The sequence below is a fragment of the Fusarium graminearum genome, chromosome 1 (genome assembly GCF_000240135.3).
Source record: "Fusarium graminearum PH-1 chromosome 1, whole genome shotgun sequence".
NCBI classification, from domain to species: Eukaryota; Fungi; Ascomycota; class Sordariomycetes; order Hypocreales; family Nectriaceae; genus Fusarium; species Fusarium graminearum.
In genome coordinates this window covers 3,855,398-3,879,324 of record NC_026474.1, presented here as the reverse complement: position 1 = coordinate 3,879,324, position 23,927 = coordinate 3,855,398, and the positions used below count along the sequence as shown (strand labels likewise).

Genomic DNA, 23,927 nt, shown 5'->3' with positions numbered 1-23,927 from the left:
CAAAAAGATCTTCCGTGTTCCAGCCAGCCTAGGCCAGGATATAAAAAATCGTGCTCCATCAAGGGAGTAAAATGAGGCGGTCTCAGCCGAGACTCATTGCAATACTGCCTCTTTGTAAGAGGAGTGGGAAACGAAAAACAACAAAATAAAAAGAGTGGATTAATGGGTATTGTTGAAAAGAATGTTGGAGTGTGGTGAGATGATAGAGTTACGTCGAGAGTCATGTCTCCGGGCCTCTTGGCCAGTAACGAAATGAGACAATATCTCAGTGTTAATGCCGGAGACCCGTTTTCCCATCCATGGCCATCGTCTTCCAAAGCACAGCGAAGCAAAGACAGCAATGACCAATGTTTATAGTCTGTGGACCGACAAGTCTTTCTAGAAATGGGTCAAGACGATTCGGGCCCCGCCGTATCTCGTTGTGACTAGGGTCATGACGGGGTTTGAAACAAGCCATCACGGAAACGGTTTCTCCATGCGGTTTGGGATGACAAGGTACCTGGCCATGGATACTGGGGTACGCATGCTCCATTCGCTTGGTTGTTTGATGAGATGGCAGACCAGAAACGTCTGGTTTTGCTTTTTGTGTTGTATGGCCCTGTACTCTGTAATTCAGATACAGATGGAAAATCCGATCTCAACCGATAGCCCTACCAATCTCTGATTGGCGAACGAGTGGTCGTGGTGAAAGGCCTCCCAGGTATACCTCTTCGTCAAATGAGAGACGATTCGTGCTGGACATGAAATGCGTTCGCGGCTGCTGTCGTCTGATGTCCAGTGATTGGTGCGCCCGAGGCAGGTATTCGCTAGAGCTGCGAGTGCCGATGAACGCATCGGGATAGTGACCATGCCAAGGATCATGGGGTGAAACGGCGCTCATGGTACTGCTGCGGCTGCTGCGAGTCCGACTGTGACGAGATGAAGGAGGGAGCTTGGCCAACCGTGAGGGCTGACGCTTCATGGGTGAGATGAAAGCATCTTCACCTTGGACAGCCTCATCAGTAAGACCTGGGCGTGAGTTGGGGGCGCGGGCAAGGACTGGAGTCGACGGTAGATCGATGCTGCGCTTATAATGAATTGATCGAGGGGAGAGCTCTTCGGAAACTCGAGGATGGGGACGGTCGTAGACAATAACACTTGGAGGTTTGCGAATAGAGCTGAATGAGGTGCTCTTCTGTCTTTGTAGATACTCGTGTTCTTTTTGTTGTTGTTGTTGTCCCTCTAAGTCTCTGGCTTCCCGGTTTGCGGCCTCGATGATCTGGGCTTTCTCATGGCTCCTATCCCTCTTCCATGATTCAATTTCTTCGTCGTTGATGGGCGTGATACCTCTTTTCATGAAAAGAAATCTGCGACGTTGACGGCTACGGCGCCATAGAAACCACCCAACTGCTGCGATTGCGGTGACGGGAACCACAGTCGCGAGGACGATAATAATGACTTGGATTTGGGAGTCCTTCATAGTGAAATCTCCATCCTGTGTCTATGTGAGGCGTTGAAGGTGCAACTGAGTATTGGCTAAAAGCACCTTTTGCTAGCGGAAAGGTGCCAAGACAAGTGAATATAGATGAGCGAGTGTTTGAACTTGAGAGGAAGAAACGCTTCAAGCGGCAAAACAACTGAAGATATGGTTAGAATCTAGTACAAGTATCATGTAGTTGAAGTTGATGCTTGGTGATAGAAGGCATTGGGGGTCACATTTAATGTGACAACCATTGCATCTTATTCATGCGAAGTAGTGTACTCTTGATGAAGGCAAAGATGCGATGGTTAGGCAAGGCAAGGCAAGGCAAGGCAAACTAACAGTCAAGTCACTGCTCAGATTTGAATTCCGTCAGTGACAGGGTCGGTCGAAAGGATTTGACTCGACAGGGATCAGGACGGATCGAGTTGGTATAAGTCAACTTAGAACTTTGGACGTTGACTAGGACGTCCGAGGTCGAGTCAGATGAAGTGAAGGAATTTAGGTGAGAATATATGGACCAGGGAACTCAATGGCCCTGTGTATGGACGAAGGTCAAGGAGCCAGCTGTGGGATGAAGATGGGGGGCCGATTGAAGCTATATAGAGACTGGGGGTTTCAATGGGGTGGAAAAGGGTGTGCAGCAGCTACTGCATCAGCAACGGTAGGTGGCGTCATGGATCATCACGGTCAGCGTGCAGTGCTAAGGAATTATTAAGATGGGTCACTCGATGGCCGTTACTGCATGTTTTGCTGTCAACCTCAGGGCCTAGGGAAAGTGCAAGACAAATGAGATGGTGAGAGACAGGAGAGGAGGCGTGAGGAAGGAGCGGAGTGGAGCGAACTTGGTGGTGGGTAAAGTGGAAGTGGGTGTAAGTCAAGTGAAGTCAAGTGAAGGTGAGCTGCTGATACAGGAAACCCCTGGTCGGGAAACCACCAGGAACCGACCTGCCAAGAGCCAAGAACAGAACAGAACTCGACTGCAGTTTTCGCCTGTGGATACAGAGCATTTCTTTTTATTCTGCTTGTTTTCTTTTTCCGATCAGGTACAGGGCTCGAAGATGCCCTGCATTGCATTGCACCGCGCTGCAGTCTCTTCTCAAAGAGTCGACAGTCCATCCATTTTTAGTCCAAAGACAACGCATACTTGAAAGATCCATACATCCTGTACGAAGTAACCCAACGCAGGGAGATCAAAACCTGCCTGCAGCCAGTACAAATCGATATTCGACGTGTGCCTGAGAAAAAGAGTGAAACTGGAACAATTCCCGCACGACCAATCCTCGACTCGTGCCTTGCGTCTCACTCGCTCTCTTTTGTTTTCTTGTCCGTGTCTTCCATCCATCCATCCATTCGGTCCAGTCAGTGGAACGAAACCCCTGGACGTTTTAGAGCCACATTTTCTAGTGCAATGCAGTACGGTGGGGTCTCTGAACGCCACGGCAGGTTCCAGAGAGAACGGGCGAACAGGGCCTTAATGGGCTTTAGTGCTACTGCACGATGGATTTCAGTGGGCCACTTCAGCCGCTAAGATGCGCTAACTCTTTGAACGTGGCATCCTTAGAGACGTCCAAGGCTGGTGATAGTGACAGAGATCGTTCAGTCAGGTTGAGCCTTGTATCGTGATATTTACTTATTTATGCGTTGCAAATTGTTTCTATAGCCCTATGGAGTATATCTGCCTTACTACTCTTATGTCAGCCTTATAGTATATTGCTTGTATATAGCAAATGCGTAGATAATTGTGACGAGTGCAACCCAAAATTCTTATTTGTGTTGAGAAGAAGGAAGGTACTAAGGTGTACATCGGCTTTCTCTTAGTTGTTTCTTGCCTTCCTTCCCGATCTCGATCTAGAAAACGTATCGCATCTACTATGTAGAGACGAAGCTCCTTCCAACTCTAAATTCCTATCCATCGTGAAATGATTCGCGCCTACCTACCTACCTGTCTCATCCCCTTTGAAGAGAAAAAAAAAAACCTCTGACCGATATTATTAACTCATCCACAAATCGAGGTTCTAGCCAGGATCCCCCAGATTCACAGCCTCACCTCCTCTTCACAAGCCCCTCGCATATTATTGAACTGTCCGCCTTTTCCCCTTTCTCGTCTAATAACACGGGCTCAGTCTGGCTCCGTGAAGGGTCTAAGACATGCAGCTGAGCCGACGCTTACTACTACCTATGCGATGTGTCAAGGGAGGCAGATACGCGCATGTCATATTGGAGATGATGCCTTGCAACTCATTACAAACAAGAATATGCCATACTTTTTCCAAGAGCATAAAACCCACAAAGACAGTCGACTATTGTTATGTACGGTTCGGCCCCTCGGTTATTTCCTAGCCCGTGGTGGTCGGCACGTCACACTCGCATCTCGCAGACTAACTAGCACCTCAACTGATAACGTCGTCGCTCTTGGCATGATGAGGCGGAGACGGAGCTGCAAGGGGGCAAAGGCCAACTGACAAGGTTGAGAACATGGCCTCAAAACGCGTCCTAGTCTGGAATGCGTGGAGATTACCTCGGGCTTTGTCTTTATTCTGCCATCGTGGAAACGATTGTGTCTCACTATGCCACGTCCCCGATCTGTTGTCGACCATGCGGTCTAGAATAAAACGCGCCATATGGCGTTATTCAGACTCGACGGCTCTCCGCAATCTAATCTATCTTTGTTCACGGGATGAATACGGGAAATTGCCTCGGGTGGAATAACTTGGCGAATACGCACACTCTTATCCTATGCCTGTGTCCTGAACCATTGCGCCGTTTGGTCATATGTTACATTGCGGTGGAATTACCACTGTCGTACTCTGTACTGTGGAATCCCATCATACTTTGCTGTGTCATTACAGGTGCATCCAGTTGAACCGAACCATCTGGACCGGGCCGGCTATTTGCGTATGTTATGTACTGTTCCTGTGGACAACCCAGTTTTGTACATACGGCATCGCGAGTGCCCGAACGACTCGCTAACACGGATTCGATCGCTTGCTAGGCTTGGCAAGCATCCTCATGCAAGTATCCAATCTATTCGTGACGTTCAAGGGAGTATCAGACAGTCAACTTTTGTGGAGATATGTTTTTCATTTACGGGACTTGATATCTTGACAAGGCATTGAGCGGAACAATTCGACGGGATCAAGTATTGCTTTTGGCTGAGTAGGTTCTTGGCATGTTCTATGATTCTTTATGCCTTTGCTTTTGTTGTGCAGGCGTTCATCGAAGAATCTTTGCCGCCTTATTGCACATGAATGCGTGCCATTTGAATGCAAGGCCTCGGCATCCGATACACCGAGCGGAGGTATATGGCAACACCACATCGACCATCCTAACAAGCCCAGAACTTCAACCACCGTTCTTCTTGGGTGACAATATAGCCGGTATGAACTTACCTAGTTAGGTAGGCAGGGAGACTGCCTACCTATCATCTTCGCCGTTTCAACACCATGGCGGAAGCCTTCAGCTTCCTTAGCCCGTCTCTCAAAGTTCGTTGGTCGAATTTATCCCTCATCACAGGCCACGTATCGACCTGAGATACGCATCTCAGAGTTCAATGAGACAATGTTAGGTTTTGAGGCTGAGACTCTTCACCTCGACGTTTCGGTTGTCGCGGGGTCAAGCCACAGAGAAACTATCGGCTACTATTACTGTGGACCACTGTGAGTTATTTGAAACAGAACCCCATATATCATCCAAGTCAAGTCATGATGGCAAGGTCATTGCCTCGGTGCGCTCACCGGGGGATACTGCGGCCAGCCAGCTTGTTCTATACAAATTTATAAAACCATCATGAACGAGGCAACTACGTATACGGTTCTTTGTTGTTTATTGGCGAGGCTTTTCTAGAATCGAATCTACAGGTTCCACTCGGCGTTGCTTGTTCCTGGTTCCTGAACGGATCACGCCACCCAGTGACAGCTTGCTCCTGATACAGACCGCTATATCGTGTTGGGCGACGGTTTCAATTAATCGATAGTACAGGCGAAACAAGCTTGCCGCTAGCTACCTGAACAAGCCATTGTTCAATAGAACACCCGGCTACTTCGTTGCCAACATTCAATGCCATGGACGGCATTTTGTCTCACAGTTAAATGACCATTTATCATGATCGCGATTCCTATCTCAAGAACAGACAAACAAGGGAAAGAGAAACAAAGAAAGCCCAAGTGCTGACTGACTTTGCCCGAGTGAGCCATGGTCTCCGGGAGGCCAAGCGAAACCGTGCCATGATAAACGGGCGGGAAGAGCCTATCAGCGGGACGGCACACTGGCCAATCTTGCTGTTAGTCTCTCTAGCTTCTTGACTATTCCCCTCGTCCATGAGCGATCCTCGTCGTCTAAACCTCTTCTGTCTGGCCGCCGGTCTCAGTTGCGATTCTCTCTTCTAGCGGGCCTGATTCGTCACCCGACTACTTGTTTGATTGATCGGTTTCGCTTTTTTCCGCAGCACAGACTTGAAGAGTCTTGCTGTTTCTCCACTCTTTGCCGATGTGATACTGATCTTCTCATGGATTGGAGTATCTGTTCAGACAAGATGGCTCCATAATAAAGCAATTGACTGATCAAAGGTATATATTCATTCATTTATCCTACCGTTGCTGCTTCATGACCTCAACCAAAGGTTACCTAGAGAGGTGAGATGCCTAGCAGAAGAACCAAGGCAAAACATATCAATAAGTGTCGACCCTTGTCCATGTTCATTCCAATTGTGGAGAAGGAAGATCAGGGGCCCAAGCTCGGCTCTTAAAGTTGTTGGTGAACATCTCTCCACCAAGTTCATACACGATACACCGCTTCTTTATCAGAGGATGCGATGAGACGAGACGAGCCCCCGCTGTTCAAGCACACTCACCAACGATTCAGTGGGCGCAAGAGACCAAGCTAATATTAGAGCAAAGGCCTACCAAAGTCCCAAGCTGTCCACCAGCCTCAGCAGTGTTGACTCTCTTCCCACAGCATTGAGCATGGCGTTCTGCTGTGCTCTCCATGCTGTGGTCAGCCTGCAGGTTCATCCAAAAAAAAAAGGTGGAAGGATGCTGAACCAAGACTCTGAGTCAACAGAAAGGCACACCTCAACTGAAATGGGCTGAAGTGCCAGCCGCGCCCAGCCTTCTCGTACTTGATCGCGCTTCTACTGCAAGGCACGCGCCTTCTTAACCACGGCGTAGCGAACTCTGCGAGGGGTAGAATGGACAAAGAGAGCCACGTCCAGGGTCGGCCGCTGGTTGGTCCAGTGCAATACCTCGTCTGTCTTGATCTTGCCCTCTAACTACTAACTACTGACTATTCGATCGGGCCCCAAGCACTCTGTTCAGATCAAGTCCGCGTCCGTTCCATCTTATTACCATTCGTCAAAACATTCGCATCTGGCATAGTAATAATTTATATTGAGGGGTGACATGACTTGCAGCAGTAGCTCAATCAGCATCACCCCGATATTTCTCTCGCTTCCTGAGATGGTGCACGTGCGGGACAAGGCTGAGTGAGTTTGTGACAGTTAGTTTAATTGCGCTCCAACATCAGAAGAAGCCAGGGAATAGATGGGAGGGGGCAGGTTGTCCATCGTCCTAAAGACATTGATAATAAATACAAACCTTGTCATGAACAACGGGATCTGTAAGTCCACATTATGGTCGACACACGGAACTGATATCAGCTGCGGTGTTCTAATCGACGCCGATTCTGAACGACACCGGAGACGGGCCATATCTCGGCAATCTCTGTATCCGTCCAACTCTGGATGCGGATATACAAGATACCCGGGCATTCACAGTGATGTTTCATCGTCTACCTGTCACCCACCTCTCCTGCTAGGGAAATAACGCAATGGAACCCAGCAAAGAGAAGCTGGCTGGCACTATACTCAACACCACAAAGCCTATGTCGAGTATGCTGCATTGCCTAGGCTAGGGTCCTCACAGCCGATGTTACTGCATGTCCATCCATATCAGTCAAGGGATAGACTAGCCCACACACCATTTCGCAGCTCAGCAACACCAAACAGCATCATCAAGAACCCACTCTATATGCCTTTCTCCTCCCCCGCTGTTTCAAACATGGAATTTACTCCACATTGACATGTATTGAACGCGGTCTAAACAAGGGACCGTTTTCTGTTCGGTTTTTGCTAATGCAATGTACGATGATCCCTCGACCCTCTGCTAAGTAGGTATTAGCTGACACAGTCTCCGATTTCTCATCTAGCACGAGCTGTCAGCATGTTTTCTTCCTCCAATTGCGGCCTATTTATTTTGCTATCAGCGCAACCACCCACTTGCATGCGACAAGACCCTTGAGTCCCCGTTGTGAATATGACAAAAGCCAACATGATACAAGATATCCACTGCTCCCGTCTCCGATCCTGGCGGACAATATGAATGGGGCAGTACAAAACAAACCCCGAATTCTCCCTCTCTTGTCTTCTCTGTCATTTGATGTAACAACGAGTTGCATGACTCGTGTATTCAACGCCCGACAAGAGCCGCAGGACCCGTTTCCTCACGCCGTGCATAAGGTTCGCAAGAAAGCACTCATTCTACCTAGTTAGGCCCTCATAAACTGTGGCTGGGCTTGGCTTGGTTTGACAATCTGAACGGCTTCTGAGGCTGCGGCAAACTAAACTAGTGAGGCAGGGACCGTACACAGGCATCATCCCTGTCTTGGGATGATCGATCGTTAAGCGACTTCTTAAAGAATGTGTTAAGGATTTTTCAGAGCAAGGCTCGCTTGCTCAAGCATGATGCTTTATAAAATTTGCTGCTCTAAAGACTTGACGAATGATTCTGTACGCGAGTACATGCAGAGTTTGCACAACAAGGTTCGACTTCGGGCCGGACTGAACTGGAGTGAATTGACTGACTGACTGACTCCCTTTGACCAATTCTCCACCAATATTTTATTCACGGTGGCCAATTCAAGACCTTGGATCGATACTGCGACCAAGAGGCACCGGAAGTATACAAGAAACACAACGTTCAAGAATCAACTCCCCCACAACTTGTTCTTGATCATTCCTGCAGAGAAGACGCCCAGTTCGTCTTGCCACTGCGCATTCAGCGGAGTTTGGACTCCATCTCTTAATAATAACTAATGCACTCCAAGCTGACTCGCATTCAGTTACCATGCCATGATCCAATCCGACAGAGTCACAACAGACGTGATATCCACCGTGAAATTTGCCAATGCGGGCTCTGCTTTACGAGCGCATGGTCCAGCTTGACCGAGGTTTTTTTTTACATCCTCCCTTTAGGCAATGATGCGGCTCTTTAAACTTCACAAAGCATGAGAGAAGAAGGAAAAGGAGCCCAACCGGTTGTTGTGATGGGACAAGGGTCTTTCGGCAAATCATTTACACGAGAACCGTATGCAGGCCGCGTGCGGTGCCAGCGGATCGTATGCAGCATGGGACGATGCCGACTGTCCTGTCATTTCACATTCCAGGACTGTGGTTGAGGTTCTGTTGTGCTCTTTGTGCTGCAAACACCTTCCAGGACTGAGGGGGGAGTAGAGGGCCTCAAAATCAGGCCCGCATCTTGGTCAAAGGGGATCCGTTGGCTGGCTGTCGTTCCTCGGCCTGTTCCTGTATTACAGCCTAGGGCTGCAAAAGGTGGTCGCATGAAACGTGGCATAGCCTACAGGTTACTGCTACATTGCCGCTATATCACCTTCCTGTTCCTGTGTTTGTGTTTGTTCTTCCTGGGAAACACCAGCTTTCTCATAGTAAAGCTTATTGAGCATAAACTATACACGCATGCAGCTGCTGACAGCTTGACCATGGCAATACGATACCACTATAGCCACACGTCTAATTAGTTCTCACCCACGCCAAGGCTGGTGTTTCAAGATTATTATTCTTTGCCGGCTTCCGATTATAGGTTATACTGATATATCCTTCATTATGAACCAGGTATAGACCCGTCAAAGTGATATGACTGCCTTTCTCCGAGCTTCGCTACAGGAGATTGATCACGATACACCCATAACGGTCACTTTAATTTGATTACATTTGAGTTTTATCTCCGAGTGGGGTTGCACTTTTCGTCCGCGTGTCATATCAGTTCTTTCGGTATATATGTGATTCCATGGTCGTCATCAAGTCATTCAACAACATCCCGGGAGTAGGCTGTGCTCTATCGTTACCAGATAAACCCATCAGCACATCCCTACTACCTACGCACATGATATAGATATCAGTATTCTAAAACCATCTGAGTGACTCTGTTAGTCTGTGAAATACACATGGAACTGAGACGACAACGCCGACTCGTCAAGCCACTTTTGTAATAGCCTGAGCTTCACGCCCCCGACATTGTCGTGCATAATGTCCAATGAGCCACAGACTTGGAAAGCTTTGACCGTGTCTTCAAACTTTATACTATCGTTTCGTATTTGGATATACAGTGAGGTGTCGTGACTGGCGGTGTGTTTATAGTTTCAAGTGACGATCCTGTCCGTTGGTGCAGGGTAAGTACATAAACTGATTGGATTTGATTAACATGCACAGTTCAATGAAAGTGATTTGAATATAAACCTGACGTGTGTCAATTATATATGTTCTTTCTCATATGAGCCTGTTTTCTGGCAGTCACATCACCAGTCGATATACTTATACAAACAAACACTGACAAAACTGAAAGCAAGGTGTATTTACAAACGAGATTACAATTTGAGATGACATTATAAAGGTATAAAACGAAGTAAGAAACAAAGGAAAACACAGTCGAGCGAATATGCCACTTGGCGTTCTATCCCAAATCGTCCCTTGATTCTACAGCCAGAAACTCTGCTGGGACGACACTTGTCGTTCTCTTCTCGTCACAGATTGACAGCGTAGTCGGAACCGTAGATGCCTTCCTTTTCATGCTTCTCTACCGTCACGATTGTACGGGGCTGAAGTTGTCCACTAGGAAATCACCATGCGGCCTGTATCAATTCGACTCGGCAGACTTGTCAGACTTGTCAGGCTTGTTCAACTGGGCCTTCTTCAACAGCATGCACTGGTACCAAGCTTCCTCACACCTGCGAAGACGCTCTTGGCAATACTTGAGTTCTGTGTACATGCCAATATCCCTCAGGAAGTCCAGGACATCGTATGTACACTCCTGAGAATGATCATCGCGAGATAACTTACCAATGACGCTCATGAACTGTGCAGGATCCGCGTCTCGAGCCCACTCGAGCAGACGGCACTGGATCTTGGCCCAAGTAACAACCCATTCTGCATCAAGAGTGCCGCCGGCGAAACGACACTCGACGGTCGGCTTGCATATTCGATCCTTCTCGGGGAACAGATTAATTGGGAGCTGTCCCTGCCAGTTGCTGCTGAGGCTCCTATCATTGGTCCTTCCATTTTCAAAATCAGTCAACAAGTATGCAATCTGGTGCGCACCGATATCACAAGCCAAGAGCTCAGCGACTCCTTTCCAAGTAAGTTTCGTGTTAGGCTCGACAGCATCAATGCCGCCAAGAACATCTTCGATCTCGGAGGTCGGCCAGATATGGCTTCTGTTCTCTGGGAGGGTATCGATGTCCCGTACGGAGATGGGCTTCTTCTTTGTACGCTGATCGTCCAGCAATGGAAGTTTACCAGCTGATGCAACAGATGCCATGGTTCCCGAAGCTGAAAAGACGGTTTGAGGAGGCAGCTCGCGACGAGTTGATTCGTTGTCCAGAAGTCTAGCATTGGTTTCTGAGATACGTTGCAGCTCTGTTTTTTCTTTCAGTTCCTCACGTCGTGGTCCTTTGGGTTTTCGGCGCCGCTGGAAAGGTTGACTGTCTGCATCTTCCCATTCAGATTCGTCGTCGTGACAGCCTAGCTCTAGTATCAGGGGATTATCGTCGTCTACTCGGAGGTGTTGAAGCAATGCCGTTTGGGAGGCAACAGGGCTTTCTCCAAATCTTCTCTCCCGTGACACATAGCGAGGCACTAATCGCGGCTGCTTGGCAACCATCTCACCATGTGCCTCATTGGCAGTTGCACCCCGGGCCAAGTTGACACTGTGTCGACGTCGGATGGACTTTGACCAGTAATTGAAACCCCGTGTAGGGCAATCGAGCGTCGACAGGAGTGGTTCTGACGCCCAGAGAAGGGTGGCGTAGTTTCTCAGCGCACGCAAATCGATCTGATGATGTCCATTACCAACATGAACATGTAAGCCACAGGTGGAGTTTACCCGGACTCGCAGATTGGTAGTCAGCAGTCGAACGAGCGCCGAGATGAGGTTATATGCCTCTTCAGAGGCATACAATGGCGGGCTAGATATTTCCACGGCATCCCAAAGAGTACAGTAAGTGTCGTCGCTGCGATTATCCCTTTCCTTGACAGAGAGGTCTGCCGAAATGATCCATAGCTGATCTGCTGAGCTATGTTCGCCAGATTCGAGGGCGGTAAGGAACCCGTGCTTCTCCAGCAGTGCCTGGACGGCAAAAATGCCTCTGCTTTGTTCAGCTGGTGCGAGACCTGGCATATCTTTGTCCACGTCGAGACGGTTTCGGTTGATGTGAGCCACGAGAAACTCTAGCTCGATACCAAAGCTAACGCGAGGGGGCCGCGTATAGTTGTCCTGCTGTATCTTGTCAGTCTTTGACCCTTGGTCTTGGGCAGCACTCTTGCCTTTCTGCTCCATGGTTGGTTGTTCTGTACTGCTGGGCAGTTTTGCCATGGTGAATCGCTTCTAGGATGGTCTTGAGTATAATTTTGAGGATGATAGTCAATCAACAAGGGACTGCTCTGTTGTTTTCGTGTTGGTCAAAATGTTGCAAGTATTGGATGTATCCTAAAAGCTGAATGATTCCGAGTGTTGAGTGATTAGCAGAGACTGGAAGATATCTCTAGGTATATATACATTGCTTCGACATTGTTCAGCATCCCTGATGTTCACAGACGAACAAGTCAATATGCCAACCGGCAATTATTTGTTGACTTGTCCGGATGCCATGTTCCTTGAACAAGTCACGACACCAAACACAAAGCCATCGTAACACTTTAAATAACCATGAACAATGATAAACGAATTGTTTGTCAACTCAACACACTTCTGGCAGACCAAATCATCAAGGGGGGCAAGGACGAGTTTTGCAGAAAAGATGTTTCTTCATTGCTTGTTCAATATCAAAAGTTTTCCTACTCCATTTCGCCTCTTGCTATGATTGAATTGGATGGTAACGCACAAACAAATAACCACCACCATGGCCGTTGCCATTCTCTCATCCCCTGAAAGGCTGTGCAAGGCTGTCACTCACTTGCAGGCCAATCCATGATTCCCCAATCCGCCTACCTTTACGCCGAAGCGTGTCATTACCTCATCCAAGCTTTACTAAAGCTTGCATCATCGGGTCTTTACTCATCAAAAGGTATCGCGTTGCATGTCGAAAAGGTGTACTGTGTAATAAAATGGGTAGTAGAAGTGAAAATAAGCTGCTGAGAGCAACCCCGACACGACACCCACCAGCAAGGTACGGCACGTGGTGGGGTGCTGGGATGGTGTCGTGGCACTGCTGATCGCGGCACCCCACGCTTAAACCTTGAAAACACTTAGATGAGGTAGGCCAACATGCCGAGAGCAACGGCGGCAGCGGCACCCTTGCCCGCTGGCGCCATGGTAGGGGCAGCAAAGGCATCAGAACTTGTTGTGGACACAGCCGCTGCGGTGCCACTAGCGTCCGACGAGGTCTTGGTGGCTGAGGCAGTAGCAGTAGCAGTGTCGGTGGCAGTGGAGCTGGTATCGTCGTCGTCGCTGGCAAGGTTCTTAGGGGGGCTCTGCTCGGCGCACTTGGACTGAATCTTCTTCTTGCATTCTTCGCTTCCGCTTTGAGTGTTGGTTTGCGAAATGCATTGCGCAAAGAGGTTTTCACAGATGAAGGTGGGCATGGTCTGGGTGTAGTACTGGAGACCGGGAGCCGAGCTGTTGGAGGAGCATGTGCATTCCCAGTTGAGGGTATCCTGGAACGATATGTTAGTTTATGCGACAGTTGGACGCTACGCTGAACTGTACATACGTCGTTACAGTTGTTCTTGTCGGTGTTGTCCGAGCAAAGAGTATCGCAAGTGTTTTGCTGGGCTCCGCACCAACTAGCTACGGCAAGTTAGCATAGGCCGAATCTGTTGACTCGATAGTTCTCATCACGTACATCTGGTGGTGAGATCAACAGAGTTGGGGTCGATGGTCATGTCGAGAGAGTCCTTGTATGTCTTGACAGACTGAGCCGAGATGGCCGAGACGGCCATGGCGAGGATAGCAAAGGATGAACGCATCTTGAATGATGTTTTGAGTTGGCGTAAAATTGAGAGTTTTTCAATGAAAGGTGAGTAACGATAAGTGGAACGATGATATGCGCTCGTTGGGAGTGATGCTTTCGCAAGGTGAATGAGATGGATGGACCTTTTTATGTCGTTGTTTATGCAGAATGTGAGAATGTGGCACGGAAGGAAGAGAAGAATAGAGGTTCAAACGCGAAGGGCCAAGGGCAAGTGCGTTAGATTTTAAACGACGGGAAGGAACAGAGACCGAAAAACCTTGGGCAGGTTTCTTTTTGGGAGGGAAGGTAACGATCGGATTTGGCCTGGGCTTGGCTTTGTCTGGGCAGGCGCGACCACTGACCTCGGTTTGATTAGGTAGGAGGTAAATGTCTGTACCAAGACCCAAGCAAGACCCAAGACTGCACTGGGCTTGCAGCTCTCGGCCCCGGCACCCACAATCCGGGTCCAAGATCTCCATCTCAGGTAGCTTTGAGCTGGCTGTTTGACCAATGGAATGGTCACCTGGCAGCAGCTGCCATTGACTTTGCTCCATCAATCGCCGCAAAACTCTCCCATCTCTCAACAAGGGAAAAGACGCACAGGCACAAGTCGGCTAGAGGTAACATCGTGCCCACACCTTCCTTGCATTGGCCACTCACCGTGCTTGGTCGGCACCATTTCCGGCTTAGTCGCCATGGCTACTCTCAACCACCACATTTCTCCGCGCCCGCGCAGGAACTGTGAGGATCACGAAAGCCAAGCTGCGACTTCTATAGTAACGATCGAGATGCAGGCTATCGCCATGGATTGTTCCCGGATAAAACACGTCTTATCGAAAGGAGGGATGGGATGGGAAGGAGTACGACAGGGCCCAGGCAAGCGGTTACAACCGAAGAGGCAAGTGGGACAATCAACGACAGGATTAGACTGGACTCTGCATCAATGCATGGATATGGATGGCCATGGGCACCAGGATGCGCTGGGCAGGCGGGCAGTATTACACTAGATTCCAGCGTGTTTTCCTCTGCGTTTTACAGCGTCACCTACCACAATGACCACCAGCGCAGACTTACACCACTTTATCTTCCATGCTTGGTCCTGGCGGACAAGCGAAAGCTCCGACCATAAAGGCCCATCCATATCTGATACGAGCCAATTATCTCAGGTGGTCTGCGACACCATTGTCTCTGAATTCGGACACGGGCCATCTTGGCGGCCTACCATATCACCGTCATTATCCCATTGCTAGACAGAAACGGAAACAGAAACAGTCGCTTCTTAGAGGAGGAGGTCGGTCGCAAATGGCGATCCTTGACAACACAGCTCTCATGACAAGGTTGGCCGAGCAATGTTTACCACAAGTGCTTGGCGCATGTGAGGTTGGTCTCTCATAGCGCGACTTAAGACTGGAGCTGTCTGGAGACGCCGCTCCGGAACAGACGGAATTGTGGAAGCGGGAAAAGACAATTCTCATTTTATTCCCCCCATTGCTCACTCATGGGACAAATGGCCGCCGCCAAGATGCTAATCTATCTTGACGGGGCTACGGCACCTCAACGCCGACGTATCAAATGCTCGGACCTTTTGTCCATGTTGAGGGGTAGTATGTTAGGTATTTTATCATGCCCAACATCATCACCCATACGGAGTACTCCCTTGTTATTAACCACCGACCACATATCCGTGGTTTGGCCATATAGACGTGTCATGATACATACAGGTTTCACATTGGTCTGAGGAAAAGTATCACCATGCTCATGTTAACCGCCAACCAGCATTGCATCGCGTGATTCTGTTTTACAAAACAAGCACGGGAAGGGGCAATAAAAATGGCCCAGTGTTATTGTTTTTTTTTTATCTCTCTCGCTTTTCACCGAATTATCAACTCGTCAAGCAGAGTGACAACCGGAGCGGACGATAGAGGACTTGGCGAGGCCTGATTCTCCACTCCTGGTCCAGGTCCCCCTTGTTATGTCCCATCTAAAGTGCGTCACTCCATCATACCCGTTTGCTCCCCCTGGTCATTCGAATCCTCATGGCCTTGCCGATTCATTTACTTGTCACCTGTAGTCACTGGCAGCACATGTATAGACCGAATGATAACAGGTTACCACAGTCAGTATGGGTATTATTCCCACTATCCATTCAAGTCTGTTGATACTCGTGATGAAACCAGGACCATTCCTCAAACGCTGACCTTGACGAGAGCTCTACAAGCCTCCCGTCAGCTCTCACCAATCAGAATAATCATCAGAACCCTAGAGACGATGAACAAACCAGTGAACGCCACCCGAACGAACATGTACCGAGATACACCCTGTAGGCTCAAAGTCGACTATTAACTACTTGGCTTTAATGCTATCGACATTCGTCCAGTTCAATCCAAAGATGTCAGTTGACAACATGGTTCTTGTTCTGTTTGCTATTCGCAGTCCTAGTTCCGTGGCTGGTTTCCAACCCCCTTTGACATAGTTGGTCGCAAAGAGGTTGGGCGACTTATCAACTTCACAAACCCTATTTCGACCATTGATGTTATTACTTGGTCTGGAAAACAGAGTCATCGTGCCGTTTTTTGTTGTTTACTTCGCCATTGCCACCTAAGCCAACCTCCTGTGAATTAATGAGAGGCTTTAATTGATTTCCAAGAACAATTACGTATGACCAAGCCGCAATGTTTTGGCCAGGTCTGCGTTCTGGACCTTTTTAGCCTCAGTACCACATCGCGGGTAAAGTTAACGTCAGCTAGTCTGCTTTTCGTCCCATCTTGACTGCTAGCAACAATGCATGAGTTGGTGTTCGGCCACGCGTACCTCCTTCGGCAATCATAAAAAAAGGTAGGTCGAGTGACGACTTGTGCAATGATGCAGGCAAACCGAAATTTGCTCGTGTTTCTGTTCCGGTACTGAACTGAAAAGCCCCTATCAAGGGCAATGCGTTTTTGTAAAGATGCCGTCTGTTCCATTGTAATTAATGATGGTCTGATATGTGAATCTTGTTGCATTCCCTTGTGGCTCGGCACGATCTTCCGCGTCTATGTGTTTTCTCCTCGTATTTAAGACATGGGCATTCGTCATGGTCAAAATCCATAATTGATACCCCAACCCGAGCCTATCTAGCATGCACGTTAATTGGATGTGTGTTTATCCCCTCTGGTCTGTGTTCTAGGGACAGCACATGCCGGGCTCTTGAAGACTTTCAGGAGTCTTGGTAGCAATACTGTTGTTTACTTGCAGTAGTTCGTGCATGATCTATTGTTGACGATACGTGCTGGCGAGTTGTCGTTCTCAGTAAAAAAAAAGTGATGCTCCTAACCGTAGTGTAACAAAAGTTCAACAATAGTTGATGATATACATAGTGGTTGCGAGTTCACATCTTTTTTTAGATCGAATGAGTCAGCATTCATTCATGAATAGTGATTGTAATCCCATCATATTACTCTCATCTCAGGGAGCAGCAATTAAATCAAGTTATGGATAGTCTTAGAACTATATGAGACAGGTGCATTGGAGAGTTGAAGAAACATGAGGACCTATCAGTACAGGGTAACCAACTTACAAAATCAGCCAGCTGTCAGGGATCAGTGGGGGTGGGGAGCTCAGACAGTCAAAACGCGGTCCACCGTCCCTGCATGACGATCTTAACCTCCAAACATCTATTGGCTAGCTCAATAGCACAATTCCAACTTCATCACTCAAAGTACTGCTAATGTCAGTTACATACAGCCTCTCAACTTTTGTCTATCAACCTTGATCAACTATATCGAGACGGAATCAACAGCAAGTCGTCGTTGATGTAATTACCAACTTAATACGCAGCCACAAACCAAAACCCGGCCGATGTCCGAATCTCACTGACCCCTCCATCTCCTCTCCTTTCCATCGTCTCCAGGACCTTGCTTGCACGCATCGACGTCAACACGTGCACTATGGATCGTTTACCGCGAGAACTCATTGATTCAATACTCAAGCAATGCGTAGTCCATGGACCAAAGAACACAGTCCTCAGCCTTCGGCTTGTTTGCCGCGTCTTTGACCAGGTCCTCAAGCCGTTTGCATGCCGAACTCTTGACCTAGAGTTCTCGCGCCTGAGCAAGACGAGCGGCGTGACACCGCCTCAGATGGATGCGCTGCAGACGATTGGTTACCACTGCAAGAGTCTCTATATAGACTTGATGGTTCTACGGGATGACCGTGAGTCATGATGGCGTGTTTCTGAAGATGCCTTCGCTAATATAAACAATTGGTCAGTGGAGGTTGAGTTTCTTGAGACTGTTTTTGCGCGGGTTCCATCGATGACAGACTTTTGTCAAACGCTACACAAGAAATACTGCATGAATGAGACATCATTCACCGAGTCAGATTACTACCAGACCGTGGAGGAAATGCTATTCTACTGTCGCGACGTCGACCGTTTACGCCTCAACCTCCCCTTTCAGCTTGTCGGTCGCCATTGCAACGCCGCCACGATGATATTGGCCAACACGCTCAAGGCGTTCGCACAGCGACCAGAAGAAGACTCGGCAAAGCTAAACACACTCGTCATAGAAAACGTAACCGATGTTGCGATACGCCACCTATGGATGAACCCGATCGACGTGATGAATATTATGAGAGTGCTGGAGGTGCTGGAACACCTTGTTTTGACACTCAGGAGGCACGAAAACGAACCCACCACTGTTGGGCTATTTGGATCTTGCCTTTGGAATATTGTCGAGAATGCAGGGGATCTAAAGAGCCTCTGCTTGATTGGCATGGATCATGACGATCGCCCACCCCGAGGATTGAAGCAGACAAAATCCTGGCAGATGCCAGTCGAAGAGTGGCGTGCAAAGTCGCTACCTGCCCCGAATGTCATACACTCCAACTTGACATGCCTCGAGCTGAAGCGAATTGAACTGTGCCCCGAAGTGTTCGTTCGCACTGCGGAGAATTTCGGACCTACACTGCAAGAACTTTATCTGAATGAAGTCTATCTCAAGGTTGAGCAGTCAAGAGACTGGAACGAAGATTCTAAGAAGATCCTTTGGGTCGGAATGCACAACCAGCGCCCCGGAGATGATTGTCACTGGATTGCCATGGCACTGAGATGCGCTACGCCTCACCTGAGAATATGCCGAGCAGCTTTCCTGGCATACGACCATTACATAGCTGAAGACATGCCCAGCCAGCCAGAATTTGATTTGGTGGACCCTTGTGGTCTTGGTCGAAGTATCTCTCAACGCTTTGTTGAAGTGGTCATGGGAATTCGCCAACCTACGGCACTTGCGAGAGATATAGTCGAATATCTACCTGCAGACCCCCAATTCGACAACCTCTTGAACAACCTTCACTCAAGAAACCGCGCTTTGAGCGTAGTAGAGTACGATACTAACGCATACCAGACAGCCGTCGCTAACTCAACATCGGAGTGGCAACGGAGTATCGATGGCGTCTTTCCCAATTGCAACTCCAACACTCTTGACGAGCTGCACTACATTGCTGAGACCGCATGTCAGGGCATGAACGAAATACACCGGCGTCGTAATGAATGGTCTGCCGAAAACAGTATGGCAAATGAGTTCACGGAAAACTTGTTCAGTATCTCTGCCTCTGAAGACGAACACAGTTGATGAAGAGTCAGGCTCTACCTGTCTCGTATTACGAAAGATCACGAACAATTGATGAGACAATTCGGATAATCTGAAATAATATTCTTTAGGTGGCTTACCATTATCAAGCCCCAATACCAAACGGATGCGATTTGCATCATTTTTCAACCCTAGCCGCTGTATAAAATGCCTTCCCATAGGAAATTGAATAAGATACCCTCTCTCTCTCTCTCTTTTTGTTTTGCTTTGAAGCATCCTCAGACAAAGGAAACAGTTTTTCATAACATGTCATCATAGATCATCTTCTATAAAATAAACAATAAACAAAAGGAAAACCGCGCGCAATTGGAATTATCCAAAAAAAACATGTTTAGTGTCCGTTGGAGCCGTTAACGCCGTTGCCGTTGAGACCGTTAGCCTTAGCTGCGGAGGTAGCCTTCTCGAGGGCCTGGAGGACATCGTTGGTGAGATCCTGAGCATCCTCGACACCGCAGCTGATGCGGACAAGGTCGTCGAAGATACCGACGGCCTCACGCTGATCCCGAGGGATACCAGCGTGGGTCATGCTGCTGGGAACCTCCACCAGACTCTCAACACCACCCAGACTCTCGGCGAGGGTGAAGATCTTTGTCACCTGGCAGAAGCGCTCAGCGGCAGCGTGGCCGCCCTGGATACGGAAAGAGAGCATACCGCCGCCGAGAGCGTCGCGGTGCTGCTTCTTGGCGATGTGTCGGTGGGGGTGGGAGTCAAGGCCGGGGTAGTTGACAGCAATGACCAGAGGAGAAGCCTCCAGAGCTCGGGCAACAGCGTCCGCGTTGCGGCTGGCCTCGCGAGCTCGCAGGTGCAGGGTCTTGAGACCACGGTGGGCGAGCCAGGAGTCGAAAGCAGAGGGAACAGCACCAATGGCGTTCTGGAGGAAGCTCAGGCGGGCCTTGAGCTCGTCGCTGTTAAAGGCAGCAACACCCATAACGACATCACTGTGACCATTGATGTACTTGGTGACACTGTGAACAACGATATCGGCACCAAAGTCGAGAGGGTTCTGGACGTAGGGAGAGAGGAAGGTGTTGTCGACAACGACGAGGACACCATGCTTGTGGGCCTCAGTAACGACAGCTCGGATATCGACGAGGCGCAGTGTAGGGTTGCTGGGAGTCTCGATCCAGATCAGACGAGTATCGGGAGTGATGTGCTCGGCGATGTCGACCTCGATCTCTGGTGTGAAAGTGACCTTGACGCCGTGGGCCTTTGCGACCTGGGTGAAGTAACGGTGGGTACCGCCGTAGACGTCGGAGACGGAAATGACATGGCTGCCGGCAGCCAGACTCTGGAGAATGGTGGCGGTGGTGGCGGAACCGGAGGAGAAGGCGAGAGCGTACTTGGCGTGCTCGAGAGCAGCAACAGCCGTCTCGAAGTTGGTACGGTTAGGGTTGGAGGATCGAGAGTACTCGTACTCGCCAACGGGCTTGCCAACAGCGGACTGAGCAAAGGTGGTGGACAATGAGATAGACTCGATCACGGCTCCGGTGGCGGGGTCATGTGGAGCGCCGGCGTGGACGGCGAGAGTACCGAAGTTGTGGACGGGAGACGGAGGACGAGGTGGGGTGGCCACGGGGTCTGAGTTGAGAGGAGCGGAAGACATGTTTTCTAGTAGAGTGAGGTCTTTGCTAGAGAGAGTAGTCGAGAGTATAGAGAGAGGAGTGAAGGAAGAAAATGTAGCGGTGGATAGATGTGGTCAAAGACCTGTTTAATATAATGAGTATAAACTCGGCGTTCCAGCGGAAAGGTGAGTGGAGGTCGAGGCGGGGCTAGAAAAAATCGAGAAGAAAAAAAGCCTTTTTTTCTTCTATTTTCCTGTGACACCCTGGTCCGGCCTGGTGTGATTTGTTTTGTAGGTAGTTTCCTGTAATGCAGGCTAGAGTAGGTAGGTAGGTAGGTAGATGGACCCTTTTTATATCAAGAGCTAGAGCAGTTTGTATGCAATTCCGCTGCGCCAAGTTACGGAGCTTCTTCCCTCCTGACTTGACAAACAAAGGAATGCCTCGGTTTGACGCGATACAGGGCTTGGATGATGCACAAAAGGGCGGAGGACGAAATTGATCTAGTCTTGTTTTCCACAAGTAGACGTGTCGTCGATAGGTAGTGAACAAGAGGGCGGTCGGCTTTGAAACCTTTGACGATCACGTCACAGCAGCCTTTCCTAGCAAGGGAGGAGGAACACCGCGAATCCCTGGTAGGATTGGCTCAACAGATTAATAATAGTCAATGGTACACGTAGATAATAAACGTAAAAAGAATTGATGTGACTCGACTCGTGCCCGCGAAATGTAACTGAAACTGGGTAGTTTTTGCTTGGTCGGGTATCGGCTCTCGGTGTACAGAGTACAGGCAAGTTGGAGGACGAGGTATCGTCGGGACACGGATTAGACTAGTAGTAGGCGCTGCAGACTTGGATGGAGATTGTGGAATGATGGAAGGGTCCAGCGAAGGAAAAACTGGGCTTCTGTAATTTATATTTGCTTCTACTAGTGCCCGAGTTACACAACGGAAAGAATTGAGTTAATCGGACATGTCCCACGGCTCATTCCATTCCATTCATTTGTAAGTCGAACTGACTAGACGAGGGTAAAAAAGAACAAGACAGAAAAAAACGAACAGAACCTAAAATTAATTGATTACAAGATCAACCGGTACCGAGTACCCCTGTCTACATGCCCCTCCATGATATCTGCACCAAGACTTTGTAAGCACCCAATGTATTGGACCGTATCTACTTGGTAGCCTACCTAGGATTGCATCGCCTCTTTCGCCTTTCGTCATCCGTCAGAGCAAGGACAATAGAAGGGGAGAGCGAACGGCCGAAGAGTGCTTACATACTACAGTTTGTTACACTTGATTCCATTACCCGTTTCGTGTACCGTTACGGGTGAGTCCGTGACGGAATCCGGATGATTGATCTGACCTGACCTGACTCAATCAACCCAACTTGGCCTTGAGATATGACAAATGTGTCACTCTCATGCTGCTTACAGAAGCATCTTGCTCTTGGTACAGTCACACTCACTGTAACCGGATATCAGTTTGTTTTGCATACAGGACTGCATACTAGGTAGTATGCCGCTCACTGCAGAAACAAAAGACCTCCTTCCTCTTCCTTCCTATCCCGTGCCCAAGCTTACAGATATGGAGTATTCCAAGGAAATCCTTCTCTTGTCGCGCAATGCGCGCGAATCTAACGACGGCTTTGCGCCGGGCAGATGCGGTGCTCTCGGCGATAAGTGGAGGTCAGAATACAGGGGGCTGTATCTTCATCCATACGATCTACAAGAATTGATCCATGAACTTGGAGAGATAGACATACTGAAGCATAATATCGATAGCAGATCACTAGGAAGTCCAAGCTTGACCGGCAAGGCTCTGGCATGTTATGTGCTCAACATCGTGACAAAAGTCTTTGCTCAGCTTCGGCTCTCGCTGTAAGCCCATCTGACAAACCCACTCACGCCACACTTCACTTCACCGGTTGATATCATGACCCCCATGATAATGAAATTGTAACCAAACCTCGAGTTTTGATCATTCTCGGGAAGCTTTAATTCCATCAGATTACAGCAATAGCAACCATACATTGATCTGGGACATCGTCAAATAGAATTCACGACCGACATCCCGTGCAAGGGTACATGTTTTGGTGTGGACAACCTGACAACACCCGTTCCCGAGCCTTTTGGTGTGGCAGCATTCAACTGCACAGCGTAATACTGTGCCAGATACGCGCCAATAGGTAGGTCAGTATGTAAGCATGCAGTTTTGTGACTATTTCTCTCCCACGCAGAATCTCACAGCTCGCAGCTCACGCACCTTGAGGTGAACTGAGAGAAAAGATAAGCGGTTCCTTGCAGCCCGTCCGTCTAACTAGTGATATCCCGTTCTTATTGTGCGTGCCGTCATGTTTGCCCCGAAAGGTACTTAGTATGGGGTCAGTCAGCTGGCCTAATGTAGATTTTAGAGATAGGAAAAGTCAATGTTTTACGGAGTACGGTGCTTGAATTGACTAGACCCTTGAATCATTTTTTCTCTCAAGTGTTTGTACTCCGTGGATAAGTGTTGATATTGTGTTGAGACTGGCATTATTATATATTATGGTGATCTTGGGCCATGATATCGATAATTGATGATGCCTTATCCATCGTCTTTCTGCCTTAGCCGTACAGGATTCCTCTACTTCATCAGCAACCAGCTTTGGGGGCATCTATCGGGGAAAGACACATGCAGACAGCTTGGACTCATCGGGCACTAACAATAGGATTCTTAGAAACCTCCGACGTAGCCTTGAAGCAGTGCTTATGGTCATCATTGCATATTGGCAGGATTGCACTAGACCAGTATATCTCATGTTCATCTGCCGGATCCTCAGCTTACATGTAGCATCCCGAATTTCCGGAATAACCAATCCCCGACGGCTCAACGTTTTCTCAGCTTGGGTTGACTGAAGCTGTAGTTTTATTGGACACCACTGTCCTGTTTCCCTAAAAAAAAGTGGTAGATCTCATGATACGATCGGACCATACAACGCCCGACTAGAACCCCTAAAAGTTAATAATTCCGTGTCTCTGGGTTAGTAGGCAGATTGGGTGCGTTTC

General features: G+C 48.7%; 6 protein-coding genes across 6 annotated transcripts; 2 read left to right on the top strand and 4 right to left on the bottom strand.

Annotated features, from left to right (window-relative positions):
- Window positions 1–637: 637 nt before the first annotated feature.
- FGSG_01181 (uncharacterized protein) lies at window positions 638–1,459 on the bottom strand (the record flags this gene model as incomplete). The annotated part of the gene is made up of 1 exon (XM_011318651.1): window positions 638–1,459. One exon carries the CDS (start codon window positions 1,457–1,459, stop codon window positions 638–640), a length of 822 nt encoding a protein of 273 aa, XP_011316953.1.
- An 8,927-nt stretch (window positions 1,460–10,386) lies between these two features.
- FGSG_01180 (uncharacterized protein) lies at window positions 10,387–11,067 on the bottom strand (the record flags this gene model as incomplete). Its single annotated transcript, XM_011318650.1, has 1 exon — window positions 10,387–11,067. The coding sequence occupies one exon, from the start codon at window positions 11,065–11,067 to the stop codon at window positions 10,387–10,389; it is 681 nt and encodes a 226-aa protein (XP_011316952.1).
- Window positions 11,068–12,531: 1,464 nt separating this feature from the next.
- Window positions 12,532–13,881, bottom strand: FGSG_01179 (uncharacterized protein). The gene is made up of 3 exons (XM_011318649.1): window positions 13,589–13,881; window positions 13,457–13,533; window positions 12,532–13,400 (listed from the first exon to the last, which is right to left on the bottom strand). Exons 1-3 carry the CDS (start codon window positions 13,710–13,712, stop codon window positions 12,993–12,995), a joined length of 609 nt encoding a protein of 202 aa, XP_011316951.1. The 5' UTR covers window positions 13,713–13,881; the 3' UTR covers window positions 12,532–12,992.
- A 4,107-nt stretch (window positions 13,882–17,988) lies between these two features.
- Window positions 17,989–19,305, top strand: FGSG_01178 (uncharacterized protein; the record flags this gene model as incomplete). Its single annotated transcript, XM_011318648.1, has 1 exon — window positions 17,989–19,305. The coding sequence occupies one exon, from the start codon at window positions 17,989–17,991 to the stop codon at window positions 19,303–19,305; it is 1,317 nt and encodes a 438-aa protein (XP_011316950.1).
- Window positions 19,306–19,355: 50 nt separating this feature from the next.
- FGSG_01177 (cystathionine gamma-lyase) lies at window positions 19,356–20,965 on the bottom strand. The gene has a single exon (XM_011318647.1). It carries the CDS (start codon window positions 20,924–20,926, stop codon window positions 19,655–19,657), a length of 1,272 nt encoding a protein of 423 aa, XP_011316949.1. The 5' UTR covers window positions 20,927–20,965; the 3' UTR covers window positions 19,356–19,654.
- Window positions 20,966–21,995: 1,030 nt separating this feature from the next.
- On the top strand, window positions 21,996–22,764 carry FGSG_11910 (uncharacterized protein; the record flags this gene model as incomplete). The annotated part of the gene is made up of 3 exons (XM_011318646.1): window positions 21,996–22,027; window positions 22,167–22,210; window positions 22,394–22,764. 3 exons carry the CDS (start codon window positions 21,996–21,998, stop codon window positions 22,762–22,764), a joined length of 447 nt encoding a protein of 148 aa, XP_011316948.1.
- Window positions 22,765–23,927: the final 1,163 nt, after the last annotated feature.